At 37.3% G+C, this 23,145-nt stretch overlaps 3 protein-coding genes across 3 annotated transcripts; 2 read left to right on the top strand and 1 right to left on the bottom strand.

Moving 5' to 3' along the window:
- The first annotated feature begins 680 nt into the window (after positions 1 to 680).
- mcm5 (minichromosome maintenance complex component 5) lies at positions 681 to 10,309 on the top strand. The gene is made up of 16 exons (XM_084110547.1): positions 681 to 1,017; positions 1,481 to 1,607; positions 1,949 to 2,077; positions 2,250 to 2,422; positions 3,712 to 3,867; positions 3,952 to 4,121; positions 4,217 to 4,388; positions 4,477 to 4,588; positions 5,513 to 5,656; positions 5,752 to 5,817; positions 5,932 to 6,108; positions 6,208 to 6,320; positions 7,712 to 7,840; positions 8,024 to 8,166; positions 9,628 to 9,755; positions 9,835 to 10,309. Exons 1-16 carry the CDS (start codon positions 848 to 850, stop codon positions 9,934 to 9,936), a joined length of 2,211 nt encoding a protein of 736 aa, XP_083966673.1. The 5' UTR covers positions 681 to 847; the 3' UTR covers positions 9,937 to 10,309.
- A 14-nt stretch (positions 10,310 to 10,323) lies between these two features.
- On the bottom strand, positions 10,324 to 14,022 carry hmox1a (heme oxygenase 1a). The gene is made up of 7 exons (XM_084110556.1): positions 13,881 to 14,022; positions 13,762 to 13,804; positions 13,417 to 13,528; positions 12,287 to 12,502; positions 11,920 to 12,192; positions 10,909 to 10,957; positions 10,324 to 10,816 (listed from the first exon to the last, which is right to left on the bottom strand). Exons 2-7 carry the CDS (start codon positions 13,800 to 13,802, stop codon positions 10,692 to 10,694), a joined length of 816 nt encoding a protein of 271 aa, XP_083966682.1. The 5' UTR covers positions 13,803 to 13,804; positions 13,881 to 14,022; the 3' UTR covers positions 10,324 to 10,691.
- Positions 14,023 to 14,846: 824 nt separating this feature from the next.
- On the top strand, positions 14,847 to 22,814 carry foxred2 (FAD-dependent oxidoreductase domain containing 2). The gene is made up of 10 exons (XM_084134700.1): positions 14,847 to 14,982; positions 15,397 to 15,616; positions 15,893 to 16,198; positions 16,291 to 16,542; positions 18,460 to 18,792; positions 18,867 to 19,033; positions 19,271 to 19,436; positions 20,115 to 20,341; positions 20,493 to 20,663; positions 22,151 to 22,814. The coding sequence occupies exons 2-10, from the start codon at positions 15,402 to 15,404 to the stop codon at positions 22,357 to 22,359; spliced, it is 2,046 nt and encodes a 681-aa protein (XP_083990826.1). The 5' UTR covers positions 14,847 to 14,982; positions 15,397 to 15,401; the 3' UTR covers positions 22,360 to 22,814.
- Positions 22,815 to 23,145: the final 331 nt, after the last annotated feature.

The following is a 23,145-nucleotide window of genomic DNA, read 5'->3' as shown; positions in this document are numbered from 1 at the left end:
TTTAATAAACAAAAAGCCCATTTTATTACCATTTACAACATTTCTTCAAGCAACAGCCCAATAGTGGGGCATGTTGTCACAGTGGAGTCTGTCATTATGTCACAACAGCCTAATATAGGCTTTTTAATTATATAAATAGTAAAGCAATTAAGGAACACTGAACCATTCATGAAACCACAAAAATGCAAAAGGTAACAATAGTCAAAACAATGTGGTGGCTAATAAATACTGTAATAAATGTATATAACATCCTCAATGCCTAATACTGTTATTCTGAGATTACAGTTCAAGCTTTTAGCTAAAATCTATCTTCATTATAGTTGACTCTTGTCTGAATGTATGTTATTGTGTTTTTTTGAGCCCAGTCTCCACTATATATACACAACAATCATTTCGGCATTATGTTACTTTTTATTTTATATGACTATTTATCATTATTAACATTTACTTTCATATAAATAAAGTTTTGTTAACCGTAAACTGACAAGTATTCAACCATGCTGATATTCCGCGCCAAGTATAACAACTAGTTCCGGTCCCTGCACTTCGCTTTGTGTTTTTCCCGCCAGTGCTCCGCTTTGCTAGCGCCTTTTTCGTGACGCAACTCGTCATAACAGCTTGTGGACCAATAAGCGGGACGGAAAAGTCACTGAGGGCGGAGTCTGGCTTCAGCGCAAGGCAGGTCTAGAGGTTTTGCCGCGAAAGTCAGCGCGCGTGTGTCAGGGAAACACATTGTTGATTCTGACCGACACAGAATAGTAGCAAAACTTAAGACTTCACTGCACTTTTTGAAGTGATATTTTATTAATCGTTTATTACAAGGAGTCCACTCCAGCACATTTGCAAAATGTCGGGATTTGATGATCCAGGAGTTTATTATAGTGACAGTTTCGGTGGAGGGGAAGGCATTGGCGATGAGGGGGTCCTGAAACGCAGCCAGATCAAAAAGAAGTTTCGTGAGTTCTTGAGACAATTTAGGGTCGGAACCGATCGCACGGGATTCACCTACAAATACAGGTATTGTGATATCAGATGTGTTTGCTTGCGTCCTGGTGATGATTCTTTTTTTCACAATACGTTTTGCACAATGTGTAGCTAACGTTACCGTTTCCCTGTGTAGTCGTTGAACATTATATATTTATGTCGCTATTATATCCACTTTTTCCATATTACGTTTGTTGTAGATTTATCTTGGAGTTATGTGCAATATGCATCGTTCTAAATCTAAATGATTCAGTAGAACCGATTTGGAACATGTTTTGTATGACGGAATCGTTTTTGAGTCGGTTCAGTGATCAGAACTGTTCGAAAGAATCAAATCTGTTAAAATGAATGATTCCCTAACGCTACTTTGCATTTGCACTAATAAAGTGAACTGTGTACATAAAACGTACCTTTTTGAACTAGGGTTATCATCTTCATTTGCTATTTCTATCATTCTAATGCTTCTCTCCATTGTTAAATGTATTTTCCCCCTCAGAGATGAGCTCAAGAGGCACTATACTTTGGGAGAGTACTGGATTGAGGTGGAGATGGAGGATTTGGCCAGTTTTGATGAAGATCTGTCAGACTGTCTTTACAAACTTCCTACTGACAATTTGCCTTTGGTAAGGACAGAATTACAGAAATAACTTTTCACATAGATATTGGAAATATTGCAAGACTTCATTTGGATTTTTTTTTTTTTTAAGTAATTATTTAATTCTATTTTTTTTTTATAAAATATTTAATAGGCAGTTTAAACCACAGTAATACATTAATAATCAGCTATTTACACATTTAATGTAATTTCACATGATTACTGAGTTTATTAATAAATAACTTAATTTATTATTGTGATTATGACTTCCCGGGATGCTGTGTTATATTTATGAAATACAAAAAGTCCAATTTGAACATTGTTGTTTATGAAGTTTTCCCTTTAATGATGTTGCTCTGTGATTGACAGTTGGAGGAGGCGGCGCAGGAAGTGGCTGATGAGGTCACGCGTCCACGGCCACTAGGAGAAGAGACCGTACAGGACATACAGGTCATGCTGAAGAGCGACGCCCACCCGTCCTCCATCCGCAACCTGAAAGTGAGAAAATAACCTATCAACTTGACAATTAAAAATGAAAACGGATGGATATGGAGTATTTGTTTACTCTTAATTTGTGCCTTAGTGCACCACATCCATACAGCTACAGTGAAAACAATTGACATTTTAGGTAAAGTGTTTATTTTCTACTTCTCTCCATCATCTTTTGCAGTCGGAGCAGGTGTCACGTCTCGTGAAGATTCCCGGTATAATCATATCCTCTACGGCTGTGAGGGCCAAAGCCACTAAAGTGTGTCTTCAGTGCCGCGGATGCAGAGCGGTCATCAGTAACATCCCTCTGCCACCGGGACTGCAGGGTTACGCTCTGCCCCGCAAGTGCAACACGTGAGTATCTTGCCAAATACTCAGTTTAGTTTTAACACACTTCATTCTGTTTAGAAATATTCTTGCACTAACTTGTCTGTAAAACATATTTTTGGTCTACATATAATTTTCAATATCAGGAGACTTATCAGTACAAAGATGGTCTTATAAAATGATTTGGTTACACTTCATTTTATGGTGTCTTTGTTACAGTGCAATTACACATTTAAGTACTGAGTAATATTAACTACATGTGCATACTATAGGGTTAGGATTTTATTTATTGTTAGTTGCTTGTAAAATGCAAAATGTATAGTTATTACGGTGTTACAAAATCTTTTACTAGTAGTAATTTTAAAGACTCTCTTATAGATGTGTTATTAGAGCTGCAGGATTAATCGTTAAAAGATCGCGATCTTGACACCCACGTGATTTTACTCCTAAATGACAACGATTTGCCTGTGTCTTTTAAGCCAAGTATGATCACAGCGAACATTAAAATCTGCATTAGTGCTGCCGCTGATCCATAGAGAGCAGCTGGCATGTATAGGTATGAAAACCGCATTCTGTTTGGATATAAACACTGATGAAGCGATCAAAATAGTGACTTGATGCTTCAAATAAAGATTTGTCAATAAAATCATTACACCAGTAGGTGGCGACAAGTGACTGTTAAAAAATGTATTTGTCATTGACGACAAAGTTGTCAAAACAATCCCGTTCACACGGATTAACGTAAACCACTAAAACCGCTGTATTCATGCCAGGCCAGTAGTTGGCGATGTCACTATGCAAAGAAACACTACGTGCCTATAGACTGAACAGGTAAAACACGTTTGCATGACGTCACCGTTTTCACAAATTCGCATTTTTATAGTTAACAGACAATAACACTATCGTTTAAGAATGTGCACTTTAAAACCTGTTTTCAGGCCCCCAAAACGTCGTTTTCGTGTAAATGAACGGCCAGAACGCATAAAAAGATTTCAGAGTGTAGTTGGTGTCGTGTAAATGGCCCCTTAAATTAAATACACATTTAAATTGCAACCTGAAATGAGGCGGCTACAGCGATCTGTCACATTAAAGAGCTCCGAAATGGTATTTGTTTGAATTTCGTGATATAACAGACTCAAGCTCTGACTTTTATCAAAAGTACGTACATAGATTTTGCTTTTTGGGGGGAGGTGCACGACAAATAATGTGTAATGCATCAATTAAACTCAATAAATTGATGTTATCAACCCAGCCCTATTATATACAGAGAATGGGCATGTTTTTATACCAATTTCCTGTCTTTTTTTGTCCCACAGCGAGCAGGCGGGCCGTGTCAAGTGCCCTGTGGATCCATATTTCATCATTCCGGACCGGTGCGTGTGTGTGGATTTCCAGACTCAGCGTCTGCAGGAAGCACCGGATGCCGTTCCCCACGGGGAGATGCCACGACACATGCAGCTCTACTGCGACAGGTGGATGCACACGCTCACAGCTTCATGCTGTCATCATGCTTGTTTTTTCTGCAGTGTGTCTAATCCATGACTTTTACCTCCCAGGTACTTGTGTGACCGTGTAGTGCCAGGCAACAGAGTGACCGTCATGGGCATCTACTCCATCAAAAAGGTGGCTCAAGCCAAATCCAAAGGTCGTGATAAGGGCGCAGGTGTGGGCATCCGAGCAGCGTACCTGCGTGTGGTTGGCATTGAAATGGATACTGAAGGAGCAGGTGAGCATGTGCAAAACATTATGGGAAAACGTTTGTCTTGGGTTGAAACAACATCTCTCTTTAGACATTCTCATGACCTTCTCACCGTCTTTCAGGCCGTGGAACCACTGGTTCAGTCTCCCCTCAGGAGGAAGAGGAGTTGAGGGCTCTGGCTTCCTCTCCCTCCGTCTATGACTCCATCGCTCGCTCTCTCGCCCCGTCCATCTACGGGAGCGATGACCTGAAGAAGGCCATAGCGTGTCTTCTGTTTGGGGGCTCCAGGAAGAGGTGAGACAACATAGAAACTGCCGCCTCTTCACATTGAGTTTTTTTTTTTTCGCTGCCTTTCTAATTTGCTCAAAATGGCCTTTGTCAGGTTGCCTGATGGTCTGACGCGCAGAGGTGATATTAACTTGCTGATGTTGGGAGATCCAGGCACAGCCAAGTCTCAGTTGCTGAAGTTTGTGGAGAGATGTTCTCCCATTGGGGTAAGATTATGATAAAGATGGAGCTTCATTTATTTGCCCTCATCTCGTTCGTATGGCTTTCTTTATGCGTGAAACATAAAAGGAGATTTTTTTTTTTTTGTGAAGAATGTTCAATGTTCATATTTGTGGCCAAGGAATTATTTTCATTAATGTATTCCTATTTAAAGATATCTGATATATGCAGGATGTTGTATAATATATTAATGTTATATATATATAATCTCTTATACTACATGACATATTAATATATGACATGCAGAATATTTTATTGTGTGTGTGTGTGTATATATATATATATATATATATATATATATATATATATATATATATATATATATATATATATATATATATATTATACAATAAAATATATTTTAAAAAATATATATATTTTTTTTTATATATATATTTTTTATATATATATATATATATATATATATATATATATATATATATAATTTATTACAATGTTATTAAATTCAAGTATATTTAAAATAGCATTACATGCACAACATGTATTATATATTGTATTACAATTTTAAGTGTATTAATACAATTTTTATTTAATTATAAATAATGAAAAATATATGTATGTGCAGGTAATCGGTATTCTTTGCTCTTTTAATCCCATAATTGTTTCCTTTAATGGAGAATTATGACAGTATATTTTATAATCTCTTGTAAGCGATTTATATTTAATAATGTTATATAGAAGCATTTAATATGGAATGCATTATATATTATTTTACAATTTTAATTGAAATGAATCGATTAGTCTTCATTTTCCTTTCAGATACATAAATCTTTTTTATGCTATGTTCCTCTCTTGTAAGTCTCTTTGAATAAAAGCGTCTGCTAAATGCATGAATGAAATTGTTTCCTGTGAATGAGAATCAGATTAAAACGTCTGTCTCTGTCGGTTAGGTCTACACCTCTGGTAAAGGCAGCAGTGCCGCTGGTTTGACAGCCTCGGTTCTTCGAGACCCCGTCACTCGTGGTTTCATCATGGAGGGAGGTGCCATGGTGCTGGCGGATGGCGGAGTGGTCTGCATCGATGAGTTTGACAAGGTTGGACTTCCTCTAAGCAGTTCGGATTTCCTGAACTTAAATGATGTCTTCATGCAGTCTAATGAAATGCTTATGAAAGTTTTTCTTTTCAAAAGATGAGAGAGGATGACCGCGTCGCCATCCATGAGGCCATGGAGCAGCAGACCATCTCTATTGCAAAGGTACCAGACTGATTTATCACTGCATTGTACTCACCAATAGACATCCACTATTTCTTCAGCTTACAGTCTCTTCAAACAGACAGACTCATCAATTCTTTGTGTTTTCACCCAAAGGCTGGCATCACCACCACTCTGAACTCCCGTTGCTCGGTATTGGCCGCCGCCAACTCTGTGTTCGGCCGCTGGGATGATACGAAGGGAGAGGACAACATCGACTTCATGCCCACCATTCTGTCTCGATTCGACATGATCTTCATCATCAAAGACCATCACGACCAACAGCGAGACATGGTGCTGCTTAAAGACTACTAAAGTTAATTGAAGAGTTTTACATGTTTAAATGATTTCATGTTAGCTAATGCGCATGCCTGTGTGATTTTTTTTATGTAGACTTTGGCCCGGCATGTGATGAACGTTCACCTGAGCGCTCGGACGCAGACGGAGGGAGTCGAGGGAGAGATTCCTCTGGCCATGCTGAAGAAATACGTCGCCTACTCTCGAGTGTAAGTCTGGGTCCAAGTCCATAAACGCAGTGTGAAACCTCATTCATCAGTAGCAGTTTCCATCCACTTTTTTTTAATGGGAATTTTGGGATATGACAAAAAAACTCTGGATGGAAACGCAAAGATGCACATAAATTCTAAAGATGTGCATAAAAAAACGTGCGCTCAATAGAGAGAGATAATTTTTTAAGACGACATGCATATAAACTATGATGGAAACACAAATCCCTCGATGCACAACAAAAAAATTCACGTGACTTTGCCTCAACAGAGAATGTGATTGGATAACTATACTAAGCAGCGACTGATTTTATTGTACATCATCTCAAATGTTGGTTCGGTCATTCTGAAATACCTGAGCCAAAGTCTGTCATCAGAATGATTTGGTTTAATTCTCTCTGAAGCGTCTTGCATGATTGCGTTCACAAGCACCAGCATCCGAGTGCAAGATAACATGATGGCGTTTATTGCGTTTCATCTATGTGCTCTGAGATGCAAGTCATTTAAGATGGAGGGAAAAAGAGCCACAGTGGCTTCCCCGAGTGCAGTTCTGTTTTTATTACAGATGTTTTGAGCCAATTTCCCTGTTTTATGTAATATTCCAATTTTATGAATAAGTTGAAGGGGTGGTATAATGCCCTTTTCACAAGATGTAAAAAAAGTCTCTGATGTCCCCAGAGTGTGTATGTGAAGTTTCAGCTCAAAATACCCCACAGATATTTTTATATAGCATGTTAAAAGTGTAACTTTTTGAGGGTGAGCAAAAACGCACCGTTTTTGTGTCTGTTCCTTTAAATGCAAATGAGCTGCTGCTCCCGGCACAGAGGGCGGAGCTTCAACAGCTTTAGTCCTTTTACCTCACACAGACATGCACTGAAAATTTCAAAACTTTTAGCCTTTTATGTTCAAACCGGAGTCAGACAATGATGGAGAGACTCAAGAAGAAGTGACAACATGTAGAAAGCAACAGGACATTTCTGAATGGTTAGTTGATGAATTTATGTAGCTGATGTGGAGTTAACTATCTTCTAGTCATTGATTAGCATATTCTGTCATGATAATCTTTAAATCGTGTTCTGGGGGTGGGGTTTATGTAAATTTTAGGGTTGGTGATGTCACTAAACGAGGAGGAATGTCGTGTAGTCCCTACCAGCCGTTTGTTGTAGTCCTTAAAAAACGATTTCTTTAAAAGCAAATATCTATTAGATATAGATATTTGCTTTGAACTTTGAGCGTTGTAACTTTGCAGATGTTGTTTATGCTCAAACAGCAACATTACACTAACTAAAGTTAGAAAAGTGAAATCATAATCAACCACCCCTTTAAATTCGCAGCTTTGGATGGAAACAGTGTTGTCATCAGAGTTAAATGCGTTGTCAACTCTTAAACAGGAAATGTGGACCCCGCCTGTCTGCGGCTGCCGCAGAGAAACTGAAGAACAGATATGTGGTGATGAGAAGCGGAGCGAGGGAACACGAGAGAGAGATTGACAGACGTGCGTCCATCCCCATCACTGTCAGGTAACAACTGAATTCAGGAATCTGGAACCTGTTTTTACTCATTTTGTCCCTCAAAGTGTATATTTACATACAGGAGCCCACTGGCATATTCACCAGTCTGTATGCAGTACCATTGCTTATTTCAAACATAGCACTTGTCTGGCTATGTTATTATAAAGTGGTTGATCATTTGTCGTCCCGCAGGCAGCTGGAGGCCGTGGTGCGCATTGCGGAGTCTCTGGCTAAGATGAAGCTGCAGCCCATCGCTGGAGAGGAAGAGGTGGACGAGGCGCTGAGACTCTTCCAGGTGTCCACGCTAGACGCGGCTCTGTCCGGCAGTCTCTCCGGTAAGTGTGTTGGTCTCTAAAGCAGAGAATAGACACATTTTTCTAGTGAAAATTTTACTAAATCGCGTAATTTTTCTGTAATTAATCGCAATTAAAAACATTGGAGTTTTTAATTTATAATAATTTCAGTTACTCTTCAAATGAATGTAGAAACAACAAAGACAGGATGCTTTAAATATTTCTTGTAATGGCATCTTTTTTGTGAATTAACGCCAGTTTTATTGATACTAATACTGCTGCTGATATCTGTATGAAATCTGCCGCACATGATGCGAATCTGAAGTTAATTTAAGACGTTATTTAACTCATTTAAGACTGCTCTTATGAGAATACTTGACAACTGTCATTTTGGCTTAATTCTGTGTTAATGCTCGTTCAAGCGCGAAAGAGAACTCTATACTGGCGCGGATCTTTGTGCGCACGAGTCTTGTGTGTCACAGACAGGAGATTCACTGGCAGCTTGTCGCGCTCGAATGGTTTAAAAGCATTTGCACGAATAAGAGCGTGATCATATAATGTAACGCTAACCAAAATATGACGATAAAATGGATGCTACATTAATTGCGTTAAATATTTTTAACACATTAAACAAAAAAAAATGTATCGCATGTTAAGGCGTTAATTTTGACAGCCCTACATATCACAGTAGAACTCTATGGAGGGTTAGGACTGCCCCTAAAAATAAATGAAGTAATCAATTTAATAATTGAAAAATCATATACATTATAAATGATTATTAATATATAAATCACTTTTCGAATTGACACAAAAAAACTGTTTTGTTGTAGTTAAATTTAACAAATAATAAATAGGTTTTTAATATTGCCAAAATAGACATTCTCTAATTTGTCGCAAATAAAATGTATAAATTTGTTTTACTTTTTTTCTGCATTTTAAATACACCTATAGTTTTGTCAGTTTGAAGGTTTTTTTTGTAGTAATTGATTTTTTTTCCATATATTTAAGCATCACTCATCTCACTCGTCTTCCATAGACCTAAAGTGTCAGTAAAAATGTAATAATTTTCATTCTAAAACAGCCAATAATTCTCATCCCTAATAAAAAATAAAAATAAACCAATATATATGTACATATACATGCATGCATGCATACACACACATATATACATATATGTATGTATACATACACACACACACACACACACACACACATACATAGATATATATAAAATATATAAAATAATATATATATAAAAAAATGTATGTATATGTATGTTGATCTGTTGTATCTGATGCGCCTAAAACTCGCATTCTCTCAGTTGACAAAACCTCAGCTATGTTGGCCAGATAAGTGATCATGAACCATGTTTACAACAGTGGAATTTGTACCAAAAACGTTCAGTAAAAACCAGCCGGATTACTGTCATTGAGCCCCTGCCCTTTCTAGCCTCTCTAAATGTAGCTGGAAAGTCTGATGTGTGCTGTATGTCTGTAACGTTAGGTGTGGAAGGATTCACCACTCAGGAGGATCAGGAGATGATCTCTCGCATAGAAAAACAGCTGAAGAGACGCTTCGCCATCGGCTCCCAGGTGTCTGAACACAGCATTATACAGGATTTCACCAAACAGGTGAGTTGAAGCTCAACTTCTCACATCACTATTCTTCACTGTCAGCGTCAGTTAAATTCTCCTCCTCTTCTCTGAACAGAAATACCCAGAACACGCCATTCACAAGGTCCTTCATCTGATGATGAGGAGGGGTGAGCTGCAGCACCGCATGCAGAGGAAGGTTCTTTACAGAGTCAAGTAGAGCGATGATGTTGTGTCTGCTTCACACATAATCCTGTCAGCAGAGCCGGACATCTGATCTGAACACATCTCCGCAAAAATTATATACAATTCAGATTTATTGTACATAGTTGTGTTGGACACTCTATCGCTGGAGAAATGTCCTGTTTATCAATCTTACTGTTTGGCGAGTAATTATTCTCATCTGTCAAAGCTTGCTATGATTTCAAATGCTACCATAGCAACACTGTGCTTTACTGTCTTAATGTGTGTTTTTTCATTGAAAACAAATGGTTCACCACAAATCTAATGTCACTTGTCAAACTAAAGATATGACTTTTGTATGGAAACAATAAAGCAATTTAAGAAATTAATATTCTGCTCTCTTTTAACAGAAAACACAAATCAGTATTTTTAAAGTTCAATTTTATTGCATTTTTCAGGAATACATATTAAAAAAAAATCACATTGATGGACTGATAAAATCATTGAATGCACTAAATTTTGGATAGAAGCATATGCCAAATATAAATGTAAATGCACATTTTAAAATGTTAAATATTTTAAAGGAAAATTGTGCTGACATGATACCACAAGTTAAGTCTAAAACTATTTGGGGGAAAAAAATGACTATTTGGATCACTTAAATGAACTTGATTTATTACTGAGTGCATGTTTTCTATTCTCCATGACTAGTGCTGGTTAAAGATCTTGGTTAGATTTGACCTCGTCGTGGTATTAAGATGTTACACACAGAGGAGTATAAAATGTTCTGAATCAAAAAGCATAAACTCCCATTCCAACAGTTGCCAGAGTGATTCCCACACCTAATGCAAACTGGAGCATCGGAGAGTTGGAGAAGGTGTTTGGAGTTTTGGACGCTGCGTCGTTTCCTTTTTCACCTAAACAAACAAAAAGCAAGATTGTAACAAAAACACTACCTGTATACATGTACTATTTCTAGCTAATTTTTGACTTATTTTTTGATACTCACTTGAAGCTTCCTCTGTGATGCTCAGCATTTTCTGAAGATCATCAAAAACCTGAAATGACAGATAAAAACAATCTTTTAAAGTCGCGCCTCAAATTTTTTCAACCTTATTTTCTTGTAAGAATGTCTAGACTTTGAATTACTTTTGGATCTATCTATTGTTCTATCTCCATCGATCTATCCCTCGTTCTACCTCCGTCTATCTATAATCCATCCATCGATCCATCAATTATCATTCTATATCCATCCATCCATCGATTATTGTTCTATATCCATCTATCTATCTATCTATCTATCTATCTATTGATTATCGTTCTATCTCCATCCATCCATCCATTGATTATTGTTCTATATCCATCCATCCATCCATCCATCAATTATTGTTCTATATCCATCCATCTATCTATCTATTGATTATCGTTCTACCTCCATCCATCCATTGATTATTGTTCTATCTCCATCCATCCATCCATCAATTATTGTTCTATATCCATCCATCTATCCATCAATTATCATTCTATATCCATCCATCTATCTATTGATAATCATTCTATATCCATCCATCTATCTATTGATAATCATTCTATATCCATCCATCCATTGATTATTGTTCTATCTCCATCCATCTATCCATAGTAATATTTTTTTATGTTTTTCAAAGAAGTTATATATTCTCACCAAGGCTGCATTAATTTGATTAACAATACAATAAATATAATATTGTGAAATATAAAAATATAAAATAACAGTTTTCTAATTTAATATATTTTCAAATGTAATTTATTCTTGTGTGTGAATTTTCAGCTGTAACAAATATCTTGCTTTTGATCAATCTAATGCATCCTTGCTGAATAAAAGTATTAATTTATTTTTAAAAAATGTAACTGACCCCAAACTCACTCACTCACTCACACTCTCTCTCTCTCTCTCTCTCTCTCTCTCTCTCTCTCTCTCTCTCTATATATATATATATATATATATATAAATATAAAAGAAGATGACATCAGTGCTGACCTCAATGTTGAACTCAAAAGCTCTGTTAGCCTCATCCAGCACTTCCCGTCTCTGCTGTTCTGTTAACTCAATGCTGTTCATTCTGCTCCTGTACAGCTGCTTGAATCTGTTGGGGCTCGTCACTCCAGGAAACGAGAAGAATACAATCCCCTTGGTGCCGCTCAGTCCCAAGGATTTCTGGGTAATTTTGCCCAGCACTTGGCCCCCAGACAGGTCGCCGAGATAGCGTGTATAGGCATGTGCCACCAGAAGATCCGGACTGTTCTTGCCAATCTAAAGGGAACAGAGAGCGCTGAGTTAGAACGAGAATCTGCTAAAATTTCACATCCCCATGCATTCGACTTAAAGAGATGACTGACACACTCGCCTCTCTCAATCTCTGTGCGTATCTGTGTGTGGCGGCAGGCACTGTTATCCTCTTCCTCCAGTGGGGACCAAAGAAGTGCTCCAGGTCCAGCTCCAGAGACTCCAGTCTGGCCAGCTCCTGAGGGAAGTAGATGGGCTGAACAGAAGGATGGTCAGCGTTCCTGTCCAGCTCTTCCTCTAGCGCTTGGTAGATCTCATACAGAGAACACAGCAGAAGCTGGAAACACATGGAGAGCAACTTGAAGTTATTACACATGATGACACAGATGAAGTTAGCTGTTAGTACACTCTTAGAAGAAAAGGTTCTATAGAACCTTAAAGGGTTCTGTCAGACGCTTCAAATATATAGAACCGTTTAAGGGGTTCTCATCATGGGATCACTTCATGGATTTAGTTTTAATTAATTTTTAATTGAAATTAAATTTTACAAATTAAACAGCTCGTAAACATACTATAATACTAGGAATTTTTTTTTAAAAACCTGTTAAACATGAAAGTATTAAGACATTTCTCCTTATATAGAACCATGTTGTCATAAAGCGTTCTTTAAAATTAAGTCAAGAACCCTAGCGTTCTATATACTGTAAACCCCACTTAACCATATGAAAAAAGTACTGACTTCTTGAAGTTTCTCAGACTTCTTAACACTATTTATTATTATTATTATTGATAATGTGAAATCTGATGATATCTGTTTAAGAGATATTTAATCTATTTTAAACTTTTTGCAAACAATATGTAGCATAATTCATGCATTAAAATGTATAGCCTTCAACATGTTTGACTGATAAATCACTTATCAAAATAGTTGTTAGTTACAGTAGGCACATCACATGGTATTACCATGTTACTTTGATATAAACCATAGAGTTTTATTATGGTACATGTCTGAAAATGTAGCATGCCCCCAAAAACCTCAGCACTCTCATGATGATTTTTGCTACTTTTTGTTGGTTATATTGTAAAGCTTTTAGAATGTTTTAAAATACAATTCCTCATATTTTCCTAAAAACATTTATTTTAAACCCCTTTATTGTTAGGCTAGTTAATCTATTTGTTTACATGTTATAGGCCCCATTGTTTGTTTGCATCCTGATTGGAAATATATGATCTTTGTGCAGTTATATTTACCTTGTACTGTGTTTGCGTGATCTGTCCTCTCTGGTAGTTGAGCATCAGTTGTGTGTTCTCAGCTCGGACATGACTGTCTTTGGTGACTGCTTTTATCAGCTCAGACAGATCACTGCAAAGAACACATATGGCACACTCACTCACTGATTTATACTTATGCTTTTAAGAATCACTGACTCGATTCGAGCCTGTATATCTAGCACTGTAACAATATCCATTACATCTGCAATTGCTGTAGCTTCTACTTTTGGTATGATTTACTTAAGGCTTAAATGCTGTTCTTATAATCACTATGAAATTAATGTGGTTAGAAAAAAATAAAAATAATAATGTGGTAATTTTTACCTGTCAGTGCCATCTCTCGGTTTGCTTTTCATGGATTCCATCCCTAAAACAACAAATATTTGTTATCAAATGTCACAATGTCCACTGTAACATATTTACATAAAGTTTTACCATCTTACCTGCGATGTCGATGTCCTTGTGTGTGTTTGTTGCTGTGTCTCTCGGTTCTTCACAGTCAGTGTTCACAGAGGCTATGATCTCCCTAACTGCGCCACTTCGTTTTTATACGCTTTCCTTCCTATCTGAGTCACTAGATTTAGTGAAAGGGGAAGTGAAAATGTCGACTTAGTTCCACATGCTTACACTAACCATGACTGGAGTCTTTTTTAGACTGAGAAATCTCAATGGTTTCTCACGACTAAGTCACATGAGGTCAACATAAGTTGTTTCAGTCAAATATGTTTATATGGGTTATAAAGTGTGGTGCAAAGTTTTACAGTAGGAGTAAGCAGTTATTAAGAGTAATAAAGTTTTTTTTTTTTTTAAATATATTATGGGGCATTTTATAGTTGACGATGATTTCATGACTGTACTGTTTCTTTGTCGGTGTGTTTCTAAACATGACACAGCAAAATCTCAGAACCATGACAGTGTAGTTTAATGCAATAATTTGCTTTATTTTTTGTAAATGATTTCAAAATAAATCTTGATTTCAGTTTATTAAATATACATATTTTATTTAAAAAAAATCATTATTTAAAATATTTAAAATATTTTCTAAAAAAAACAAAACTGTCTTTTATACTCTCACTAGTTCGTTGAATTTATCTGCCAACAATGTCCAACACATGCGTGCAATCTTTAAGCAATTACACGCAATTAAATAATAAAGAAAGTCTGGGTCTGAAACATCTGGAAAGCATTTGAAAAAATAAAAAATAAATGATGAGTGCATAATAACAGTTTTAATTTAACTTAAAAAAAAAAGAGTCTACATTTTTTTTAGTTTTAATTAAAAAATCGCAGGAAATAAAAACAAAACACTTGGATGCCACAAGAATCAACAGAACCAGCTTTTAAGTGGGCGTGAACTATTTAGTCACGCCCCTCTGGTCTATCATTGGTTAGACGTCCATCCATTTCGTGACGTCAAAAGCACGCTCTGTCCGTGGAAGATGTTATGAAATCCGTGCAATCGCAAAGATGTAGTTTACGAGATGCCTACCTTTTATTTCCATACTTTCTGTTACTAAAGGATCACAGGAGCAGCTGTATTTGACGGTACGTTGATTTAATGCCAACATATTTACACTATACTGTGTTTTTCGCTCTTACATGTGTTGGATGTTGCCGCCGCATCCCCAGTATTGGAACAGGGGAGCCATATATCAGTAAACGTACATATATATAAAAAAGTATTATATAATGTCTATTATTTTATAGTTTGTATTTCTATTCTCAATTACTGTGTTTACCTTTATTCTTAGTTGTGTATTTATTGTGTATGCTTTATTATATGATGTAGTTATAGTTTAAAAGCTTATTATTCTCAGCATATCCATCTGCAGTTAATTTTAGTTTTAATAAAACCGAATAAATGCATGATTAATTATCAGTAATGATTTAAAGGGGAGCCGTTTATTACAGGTAGAGCGGCTGGCTCTAATAAACTGCTGTTTTTATTTCCATCCCAAGGCCTCATGAGTGTGATTCAGCTTCTCTCCAGGCTCCTGTGGGTCCTGTCCCTGGCCACTTCTGGTTCTGCTCTTCACGGCCGTAACAACACCGTGAGCCATGAGTACTGTGTGCTGGGAGCTGGTCCTGCAGGGCTCCAGATGGGCTACTTTCTGTCCCGGAGCCAGAGAGATTACATCATTCTAGAGAGAAACACAGGACCTGGAAGCTTCTTCAACATGTACGTGAAAATCTGAATGACAAGGGATGCTTTCTTAAACTGAGCTACAGCAATTTCAACTAGGAATGTGAACTAAATTATTGCAAAATACTGCAGTAAAAAGGGAACATAATTGAGTAAAACATACATTTATAGTAGTTTTAATTATATCTAATGTAACATGAAACATAATTCACTATAACTCATTTGCTTTCAGTATCTTAACATTTATTTATATAGGTTGCAAACTTTCTTTCTTGAAGCTGAACCATTGTTTCTTTACTGTATTCCTTTCAGATATCCTCGGCACAGAAAGCTCATCAGCATTAATAAAATATACACTGGGAGGCGGAACAAGGAATTCAACTTGCGTCATGATTGGAACTCCCTGTTGAGTGACAGGCCCGACCTCCTGTTTCAGCGAATAAGCCGGGAGCTTTACCCCAATGCTGATGACTTCCCACGTTACCTTTCAATGTTTGAGAAGGAGCTGGGGCTGAAGGTTAAATATGGAGCTGATATAGGGAAAATTAAAGCATCAGAATTGAATGGAAACCGAGGCTACATCATGTCCGATCAGAATGGTGTCAATTATCAGTGCAGGTATAGTAACTACATTCATTTATATATATTTAATAATATTTTCAAGTGCTTTCTGAAATGCCTTCATAACATGTTTTATGTGGTCTCTATAGTGTCCTGTTGGTGTCTACAGGCCTTTGGGTTCCTCAGCAGGTGGATTTTCTTGGCTCTGACCTGGTGGAGGGTTATGAGTCTATTCCCACTGATCCTGAGGAGTTTAAAGAACAAGCTGTGTTAATCCTCGGCAAAGGAAACTCCGCCTTTGAGACAGCCCAAAGCATCTTGGGAAGAGCGAGCCGGATTCACTTGTATAGTCCCAGCCCAGTACGTCTCGCATGGCAGACACACTACGTTGGGGACCTCAGGTATTTATTCCGCTCTGTCCAACTTTTTGCAAAATGCATTAAATGAATGTTTTCAAGTCTGCAACCAAAAATTCACAAGTGATTTGGGACCCTGGATCACAAAACCAGTCACAAGTCGCACGGGTATATTTGTGCCAATAGCCAACAATACATTGTATGGGTCAAAATTATTGATTTTTCTTTTATGCCAAAAATCATTTGGATATTAAGTGAAGATCATGTTCCATGAAGATATTTTGTAAATTTCCTAGTACCGTAAATGTATAAAACATTTATTTTTGTGAGTGAATGCAGCACAATCGCGAACATAAATGGACAACTTTAAAGGCGTATTCATTCAGCTTCCAGATGATGTATAAATCTCAATTTTAAAAAATTGACCCATGTGACTGGTTTTGTGGTCCATGGTCACATTTATGCAGGTAGGATTAACGTTTCAATCCTATTCTTCTCAAATAATCACAGCACTAAACCTATCCGTGACCCTTCCACTAAAATCAGAGGGCACTGATTGGATGATTACAATCAGTGTTGCCAAGTCCCGTGGAATTGGGCTACTTATAAGTTGCTGCCATGGGTTGATTTTTTTTTTTTTCACTGGTTAATCCCCCCACATAGCCACATTGAACATAGCCTTTGTAAAAAATAATTATAAAATAAAGCAAAACATAAATGTCCTAAATAGACCTTTTTTTCTATTGACAATAGACCTTTTTTGCCCACGGAATTTGGCTAATGTTACCGCACCTTAAGTCAAAATGTACATATCTTAAGTTGAAATTAAAGTCAGCATGAAATGGAAGTTGCGATAGGCTTTTCTTCCATATTGTGAAGTATATCCAAGTAAAACGGCTTTTGGAATGAGAAGGAATGTAGGACAGGACTGGATTTCGTCCTTCGGGAATTGACTGGATTGTAGGAAGTTGGGTGTTGCAAACTAAATGAAGGCAGATCTGAATGCCAGTTTGCAGGTTGTTGTGAGGATATTTATGGTGTTTACACAACAACGATGTACTAAACACGGAAAAGTTTTACCTTTGCTTTTTTCCGCATACAGGCAACAACGTTGTTAAAACAATCCCAGTTCACAAGGGTCCTCGAAAACGACTAAAACACTTTAAAGGTGGGGTATGTGATTTGCAAAACGGCCGGCAGATTTTGAAAATACACAACTCAAATGGTCCTACCTTCTTTCCTTTGACTCCACCCATTCAAAGAACATGGACATGGATGGGGGAGGGGGGTATGGTACGACCGTTTGATTGACGAACTTACTGTCCAATGATTCTAGGTGGTCTTGGAAATGATTGGCTGGAGTTTTTCGAGTCCTGCCCGTTCCACAGATGATTAAATTGCTTAATTTTTATTTCAGTGCTTCTAACTCAGTAAGTGGGTTAGGAATAGGATTTTAAGTGATTTTGAAAAAATGGCCAAAAAAGAGAATCACATACCCCACCTTTAAGCTGCCAGGCCAGTAGTTGGCGATGTCACATTAAACACTTTGAGCCTATAGACTGAACACGTAATACGCTTGACGTCACGTTTTCACAAATTTACGTTTTTATAGTTTACATGGAGACGGTAACGGTATCGTTTTTAAGAACTTGCACTTTGAAACCCATTTTCCAATGTTTGTGTTTTCAGGCCCTCAAAACGCCAACGTTGTGTAAATGAACGGCCAAAAGCGCATGGAATGTTTTCAGTTAAAAATGGTGTCGTGTAAACGGCCCCTCAGTCTCGCCCTCCATCGAGACACGCATCTTGAAGAGAACAGATGTTGTTTGCAGGGTGCACGTGAATTTAAAAAAAAAAGATGACTTGCATGGATAAATCATTTATAATAAACACTGCAACGTTCTGAATTCAAGTATTGTCCATTTTGATTTCATGGTGACTTTAACATTTCTGTTTTTTTAGGGCAGTAAATAATGAGCTATTAGACACGTACCAGTTGAAATCTCTAGATGGTCTAGTAGAGGGAAGACTGGAGGATATCGCCATTGTCCGTAGAGGAAAAGATGGTGGGAAAAGAAGAACAGCAAAGAAAAGAAGTCGAACATCGGTGGTGGGAAAGGAGCCGCTGTATTTAACTCTTACTGAACTGCTTGATGACCAGAATGGCAAGAACATTTCAGAGGTCACCGGTCAAAATCTGCCTGGTTACCACACTGATAACTTCTCCCTCAGACAGCCGTACGACCGAGTGATCCGCTGCCTGGGCTTCCGATTTAACTTCTCCATCTTTGATGGGTAAGATTTGAACGATTAAGTTTCTGAATGTGAATTATTTTCAGATTGACAAAGTATTTTCATAATTTATCCAGATCTGCACGGCCGCCCCAAAGCAGCGGTGCCCGAGGCCGCTTGCCAGGAGTAACAGCCTGGTATGAAGGCAGAGGGACGCCCAACATGTTTGTCCTGGGTACGGCAGCCCACTCCAGAGATTATCGATCGTCTGCTGGTGGATTTGTTCATGGGTTCCGCTACACTGGTAAGCATTACACCTCACTTCTGTCATCATATACTCACCCTCATGTAGTTTCAAACCTGTATGAATTTCTTTCTTCTGCTGAACAGAAAGGAAGATATTTAGAAGAATGTCAGTAACCAGACAGTTTCTGGTCTCATTGACTTCCATAGTAGGAAAAAAATATACTATGGAAGTCAATGAGATTTCACATCATAAGAATGTAGGTCATATTAAAGTTTCTCTGTTTTGCTACTACAGTGCGTGCTGTTCATAAAATCCTGGAGCAACGTTACCATAACGTTGCCTGGCCTGCTACAACATTACCCATCAGTCAGCTGCAGTCTTGGATTCTTAAGAGGGTGAATGAAGCCTCTGGACCGTACCAAATGTTTGCGGTTCTTGGGGACATTATTTTACTGCGAGGGTAAGAGATGTTTCAAGAGACAATATGTAGTATCAGAGTGTCAATCATTCTGCAGATGAAATACTCAATAAACACTATTGGTCAAAATTTTTGAACTGGTTTGGATTTTAGATTTTTTTTTTAAATAAGTAACTTTTGCTGAACAAGGCTGCATTTATTTGATCAAAAAACAGTAAAATCAGTAATATTGTGAAATATTATTACAATTTAAAATAGCTGTTTTCTATTTTAATATATTTTAAAATGTAATTTATTCCTGTGATATCAAAGCTGAATTTTCAGCATCATTACTCCAGTCTTCAGTGTCACATGATCCTTCAAAAATCATTCCATGATCAGACATTTACTATTATTATCAATGTTGAAAAACAGTTGTGCTGCTTCATGTTATTATTTTTGGAAACCATGATACATTTTCTTTCAGGAATATTTAATAAATAGAAAGTTCAAAAGAACAGCATGGTAAATTTATGATGTTACAAAAGATTTCTTTTTGTCAATTTAATGCGTCTTCCTGAATCAAAGTATTATTTTCCAAACCCAAACTTTGAACAGTAGCTCAAGTCTTTCTAAACGTCCAGTGGACACAAAACTCAAGGATTATCCTTGATGACATATTGAAGGGACTGTAATTGTATGTCAAATGAAATATGGCTGCTCTGAATCCTCCTTCCACAGGACTTACTGTGAGTATCTGGAGGAGTTTCCCCTGCAGGCTCTGCCCCAGCTGTCTGCTCTATCTGGCCGGCCTCTCTCAGATCATGGTCTTCTGGTCTTGGTCATGCAGTATGGACTAAACCGGACTGATACGCTTGGGCCCGGCCGGGCTGAGTCAGAATGGACCAAAGCCTGGAGGTCCAACTTCCTCCATCCCGTCCTGTATTACTACAACACACTACCTACAGGTGAAGAGCTTCTCTAACACGTTTTGTTGATCTCTCACATATGTGGAATTGTATGAGATTGTAGTGTTTTTGGAGTGTTTGTAGACTTTCTGTTGATGTCCCACAGCCATGTACTGGAATATTAAAATAAGTGTGCTTTATGTTTCTATAGAGAAAGACATGAGACAGCGTCCAGTTGGCTGGCCACTACCGCGACCCGGGGCCGTTCATCACATGGTCGAGGACTTCCTGACTGAATGGGATCAGCCCATATCACACAGCCAACCTCTCAGACGCTTCCTCGAGCACTGTCTCCAAACTGACCTCAGGGCCTTTTATGCTGGTCAGTACGTTCTCTACACAAATGTCAAGACATTTGAGTGCCAATAATATCCACATTCTGGATATTTTACAATACAAAAGTTTTGCATTTGCTTGTTCAAAGAATGTTATATTGTAAGTAAAAAATAAGGTTAAGGAGAATGCTGTACTAACATTACCGTGTTACTAACATAACCTTAAATGATGTTTTAATCACAACAAGAAAACTGGACATTTTAAAGGGATACTCCACTTTTTTGGGAAATAGGCTCATTTTACAACTCCCCCAGAGTCAAACAGTTGAGTTTTACCGTTTTCGAATTCATTCAGCCGATCTCCGTGTCTGGCGGTACCACTTTTAGCATAGCTTAGCATAGATCATTGAATCGGACAGGACCATTAGCATCTCTCTCAAAAAAAAAAATGACCAAAGAGTTTCGATATTTTTCCTATTTAAAACTTGACTCTTCTGTAGTTACATCGTGTACTAAGACCGACGGAAAATGTAAAGTTGCGATTTTCTAGGCTGATATGGCTAGGAACTATACTCTCATTCCTGCGTAATAATCAAGAAACTTTGCTGCCATACCATGAGTCCAGCAGGCGTAATGATATGACGCAGCGCCTGAAATTAGGTCTAATAGGTTAGACAAACTTAGTCCCGAGCTGGGGACTATTTTCAGGTGCTGCATCATATCATTACGCCTGCTGGACTCATGGTATGGCAGCAAAGTTTCTTGATTATTACGCAGGAATGAGAGTATAGTTCCTAGCCATATCAGCCTAGAAAATCGCAACTTTTCATTTTCCGTCGGTCTTAGTACACAATGAAACTACAGAAGAGTCAAGTTTTAAATAGGAAAAATATCAAAACTCTTTGGTCATTTTTTTGAGAGAGATGCTAATGGTCCTGTCCGATTCAATGATCTATGCTAAGCTATGCTAAAAGTGGTACCGCCAGACCCGGAGATCGGCTGAATGGATTCGACTGATTAACTCTGGGGGAGTTGTAAAATGAGCCTATTTCCAAAAAAAGTGGAGTATCCCTTTAACGTTTTAGGAACATTGCAACTCACTGTTCCCGTGACGTTTTTAGAACACACATTTGTTTGCTGGTCTTACATCACTGTTCAAATGTTTGGGGTCGGTAAAGTTTTTTTTTTTTTTTTTTTTTTTAAAGAAATTAATGTTTTTATTCAGAATGTGACTGAAGTCTGGAGTAATGGCTGCTGAAAATTCAGCTTTACATCACAGGAATAAATGAAATATATTCAAATAGAAAACAGTTATTTTAAATTGTAATAATATTTCACAATATTACAGTTTTTACTGTATTTTTGATCAAATAAATGCAGCCTTGCTGAGCATAAGAGACTTTCAGAACATTAAAAAAATGTACCGACCCCAAATTTTTTAATAGAAGTGTATATGCCAGAAAAATAACATTTGCAACTGTTCTTACAAGATGTAATCATTTATTATGTGCTTCTATGTGTCCTTTTCCCTCAGAATCCTGTTTCCTTCTGTCCCTCACCAGTCGTTCCCCACCCCTCTTTTGCCGCCAAGGTTACTTAAGAAAGCAGGGCATTGTGGGAAACAGCCACCTATGGAAACATGCCCGTGAGGCAGGACTCATGGCAGATCATCAGGGAGATGTTCCTGAAAACCTGAAACATGCTGCCGCTGCAGTCATTTCAACAATGAACTTTGACCTTTGAGGGGCATTAATGGTACCAAAGACTGAATCTGTTCTGCTTATAAAATCATCTGTTCATCTACCTCCCACTTCTCATGGAATCTACTTACATTTTTATAGAAAACATCCCACATCCAGCGCGCTCAGACTATGATCAAACATACGGTTAAATGTCAATGAAATAATGAGTATTACCTTGCCGTAGTTTTTATAAGCCAAAGTTTAACTTTATTTACTGTTTTATGGTGTTGGGTTTGGTGTTGCAGTACAATGTATAACTTATATTTTTATACTATTGTTAGAGTTATATAAAGTATTTTCATGTGTTGACATGCATGTACTTATATATTTATAACTGCAATAAAGACATCCCATCTCTAAATAATTAATTTCAGAAAGGTGTGTGTTTGTGCTTACCTTAGTATCATAACTAAACTATAGAATATATAATAAAAAATAAACATTGCATTGTATCATAAAAAATAAAACACGTTTAGAAAAGTGTTATAGTCATTTTGTTATTGAAAAGACTGGAATATTAGAAAAGTAGTTTTCAAAAACATTGGTTCTGAAATAAAACCTAATATTAGTATGTAATAAAAAAAATCCCACATTTTCTTACGATTGTTTCATGAATGTAGGTTGTAGGATGAGAGCTAGGCATGTACAATTCCTGAATTTGAAATATTTTAATAAACATTTAATTATTTAAATGTGTATTACTTATTATTTTAATTCAAACCCCTATTCTTTGCTTTTATAAAATATAATAAGTGGGAAATCACCTTTTATGGAAATCAAGTCCGTA

This window comes from Abramis brama (assembly GCF_963993115.1).
Source record: "Abramis brama genome assembly, chromosome: 1".
Lineage (NCBI taxonomy): Eukaryota > Metazoa > Chordata > Actinopteri > Cypriniformes > Leuciscidae > Abramis > Abramis brama.
The sequence above is the reverse complement of the archived record's forward strand: the minus strand, read 5'-3'. Positions and strand labels throughout refer to the sequence as shown.

Bases quoted from the DNA above. Each gene is read 5' to 3' on its own strand.
- mcm5 (XM_084110547.1), top strand. From the start codon at position 848: ATGTCGGGATTTGATGATCCAGGAGTTTATTATAGTGACAGTTTCGGT. The intron at 4,589-5,512 runs GTAAGATTATGA...TCTGTCGGTTAG, and splicing joins AGAGATGTTCTCCCATTGGG to GTCTACACCTCTGGTAAAGG. The intron at 9,756-9,834 runs GTGAGTTGAAGC...TTCTCTGAACAG, and splicing joins TACAGGATTTCACCAAACAG to AAATACCCAGAACACGCCAT.
- hmox1a (XM_084110556.1), bottom strand. From the start codon at position 13,802: ATGGAATCCATGAAAAGCAAACCGAGAGATGGCACTGACAG. The intron at 12,193-12,286 runs GCGAGTGTGTCA...TGTTCCCTTTAG, and splicing joins ACGCACAGAGATTGAGAGAG to ATTGGCAAGAACAGTCCGGA. The intron at 10,958-11,919 runs GTCAGCACTGAT...CTGTCATTTCAG, and splicing joins CTTTTGAGTTCAACATTGAG to GTTTTTGATGATCTTCAGAA.
- foxred2 (XM_084134700.1), top strand. From the start codon at position 15,402: ATGAGTGTGATTCAGCTTCTCTCCAGGCTCCTGTGGGTCCTGTCCCTG. The intron at 18,793-18,866 runs GTAAGATTTGAA...TAATTTATCCAG, and splicing joins AACTTCTCCATCTTTGATGG to ATCTGCACGGCCGCCCCAAA. The intron at 20,342-20,492 runs GTGAAGAGCTTC...ATGTTTCTATAG, and splicing joins CTACAACACACTACCTACAG to AGAAAGACATGAGACAGCGT.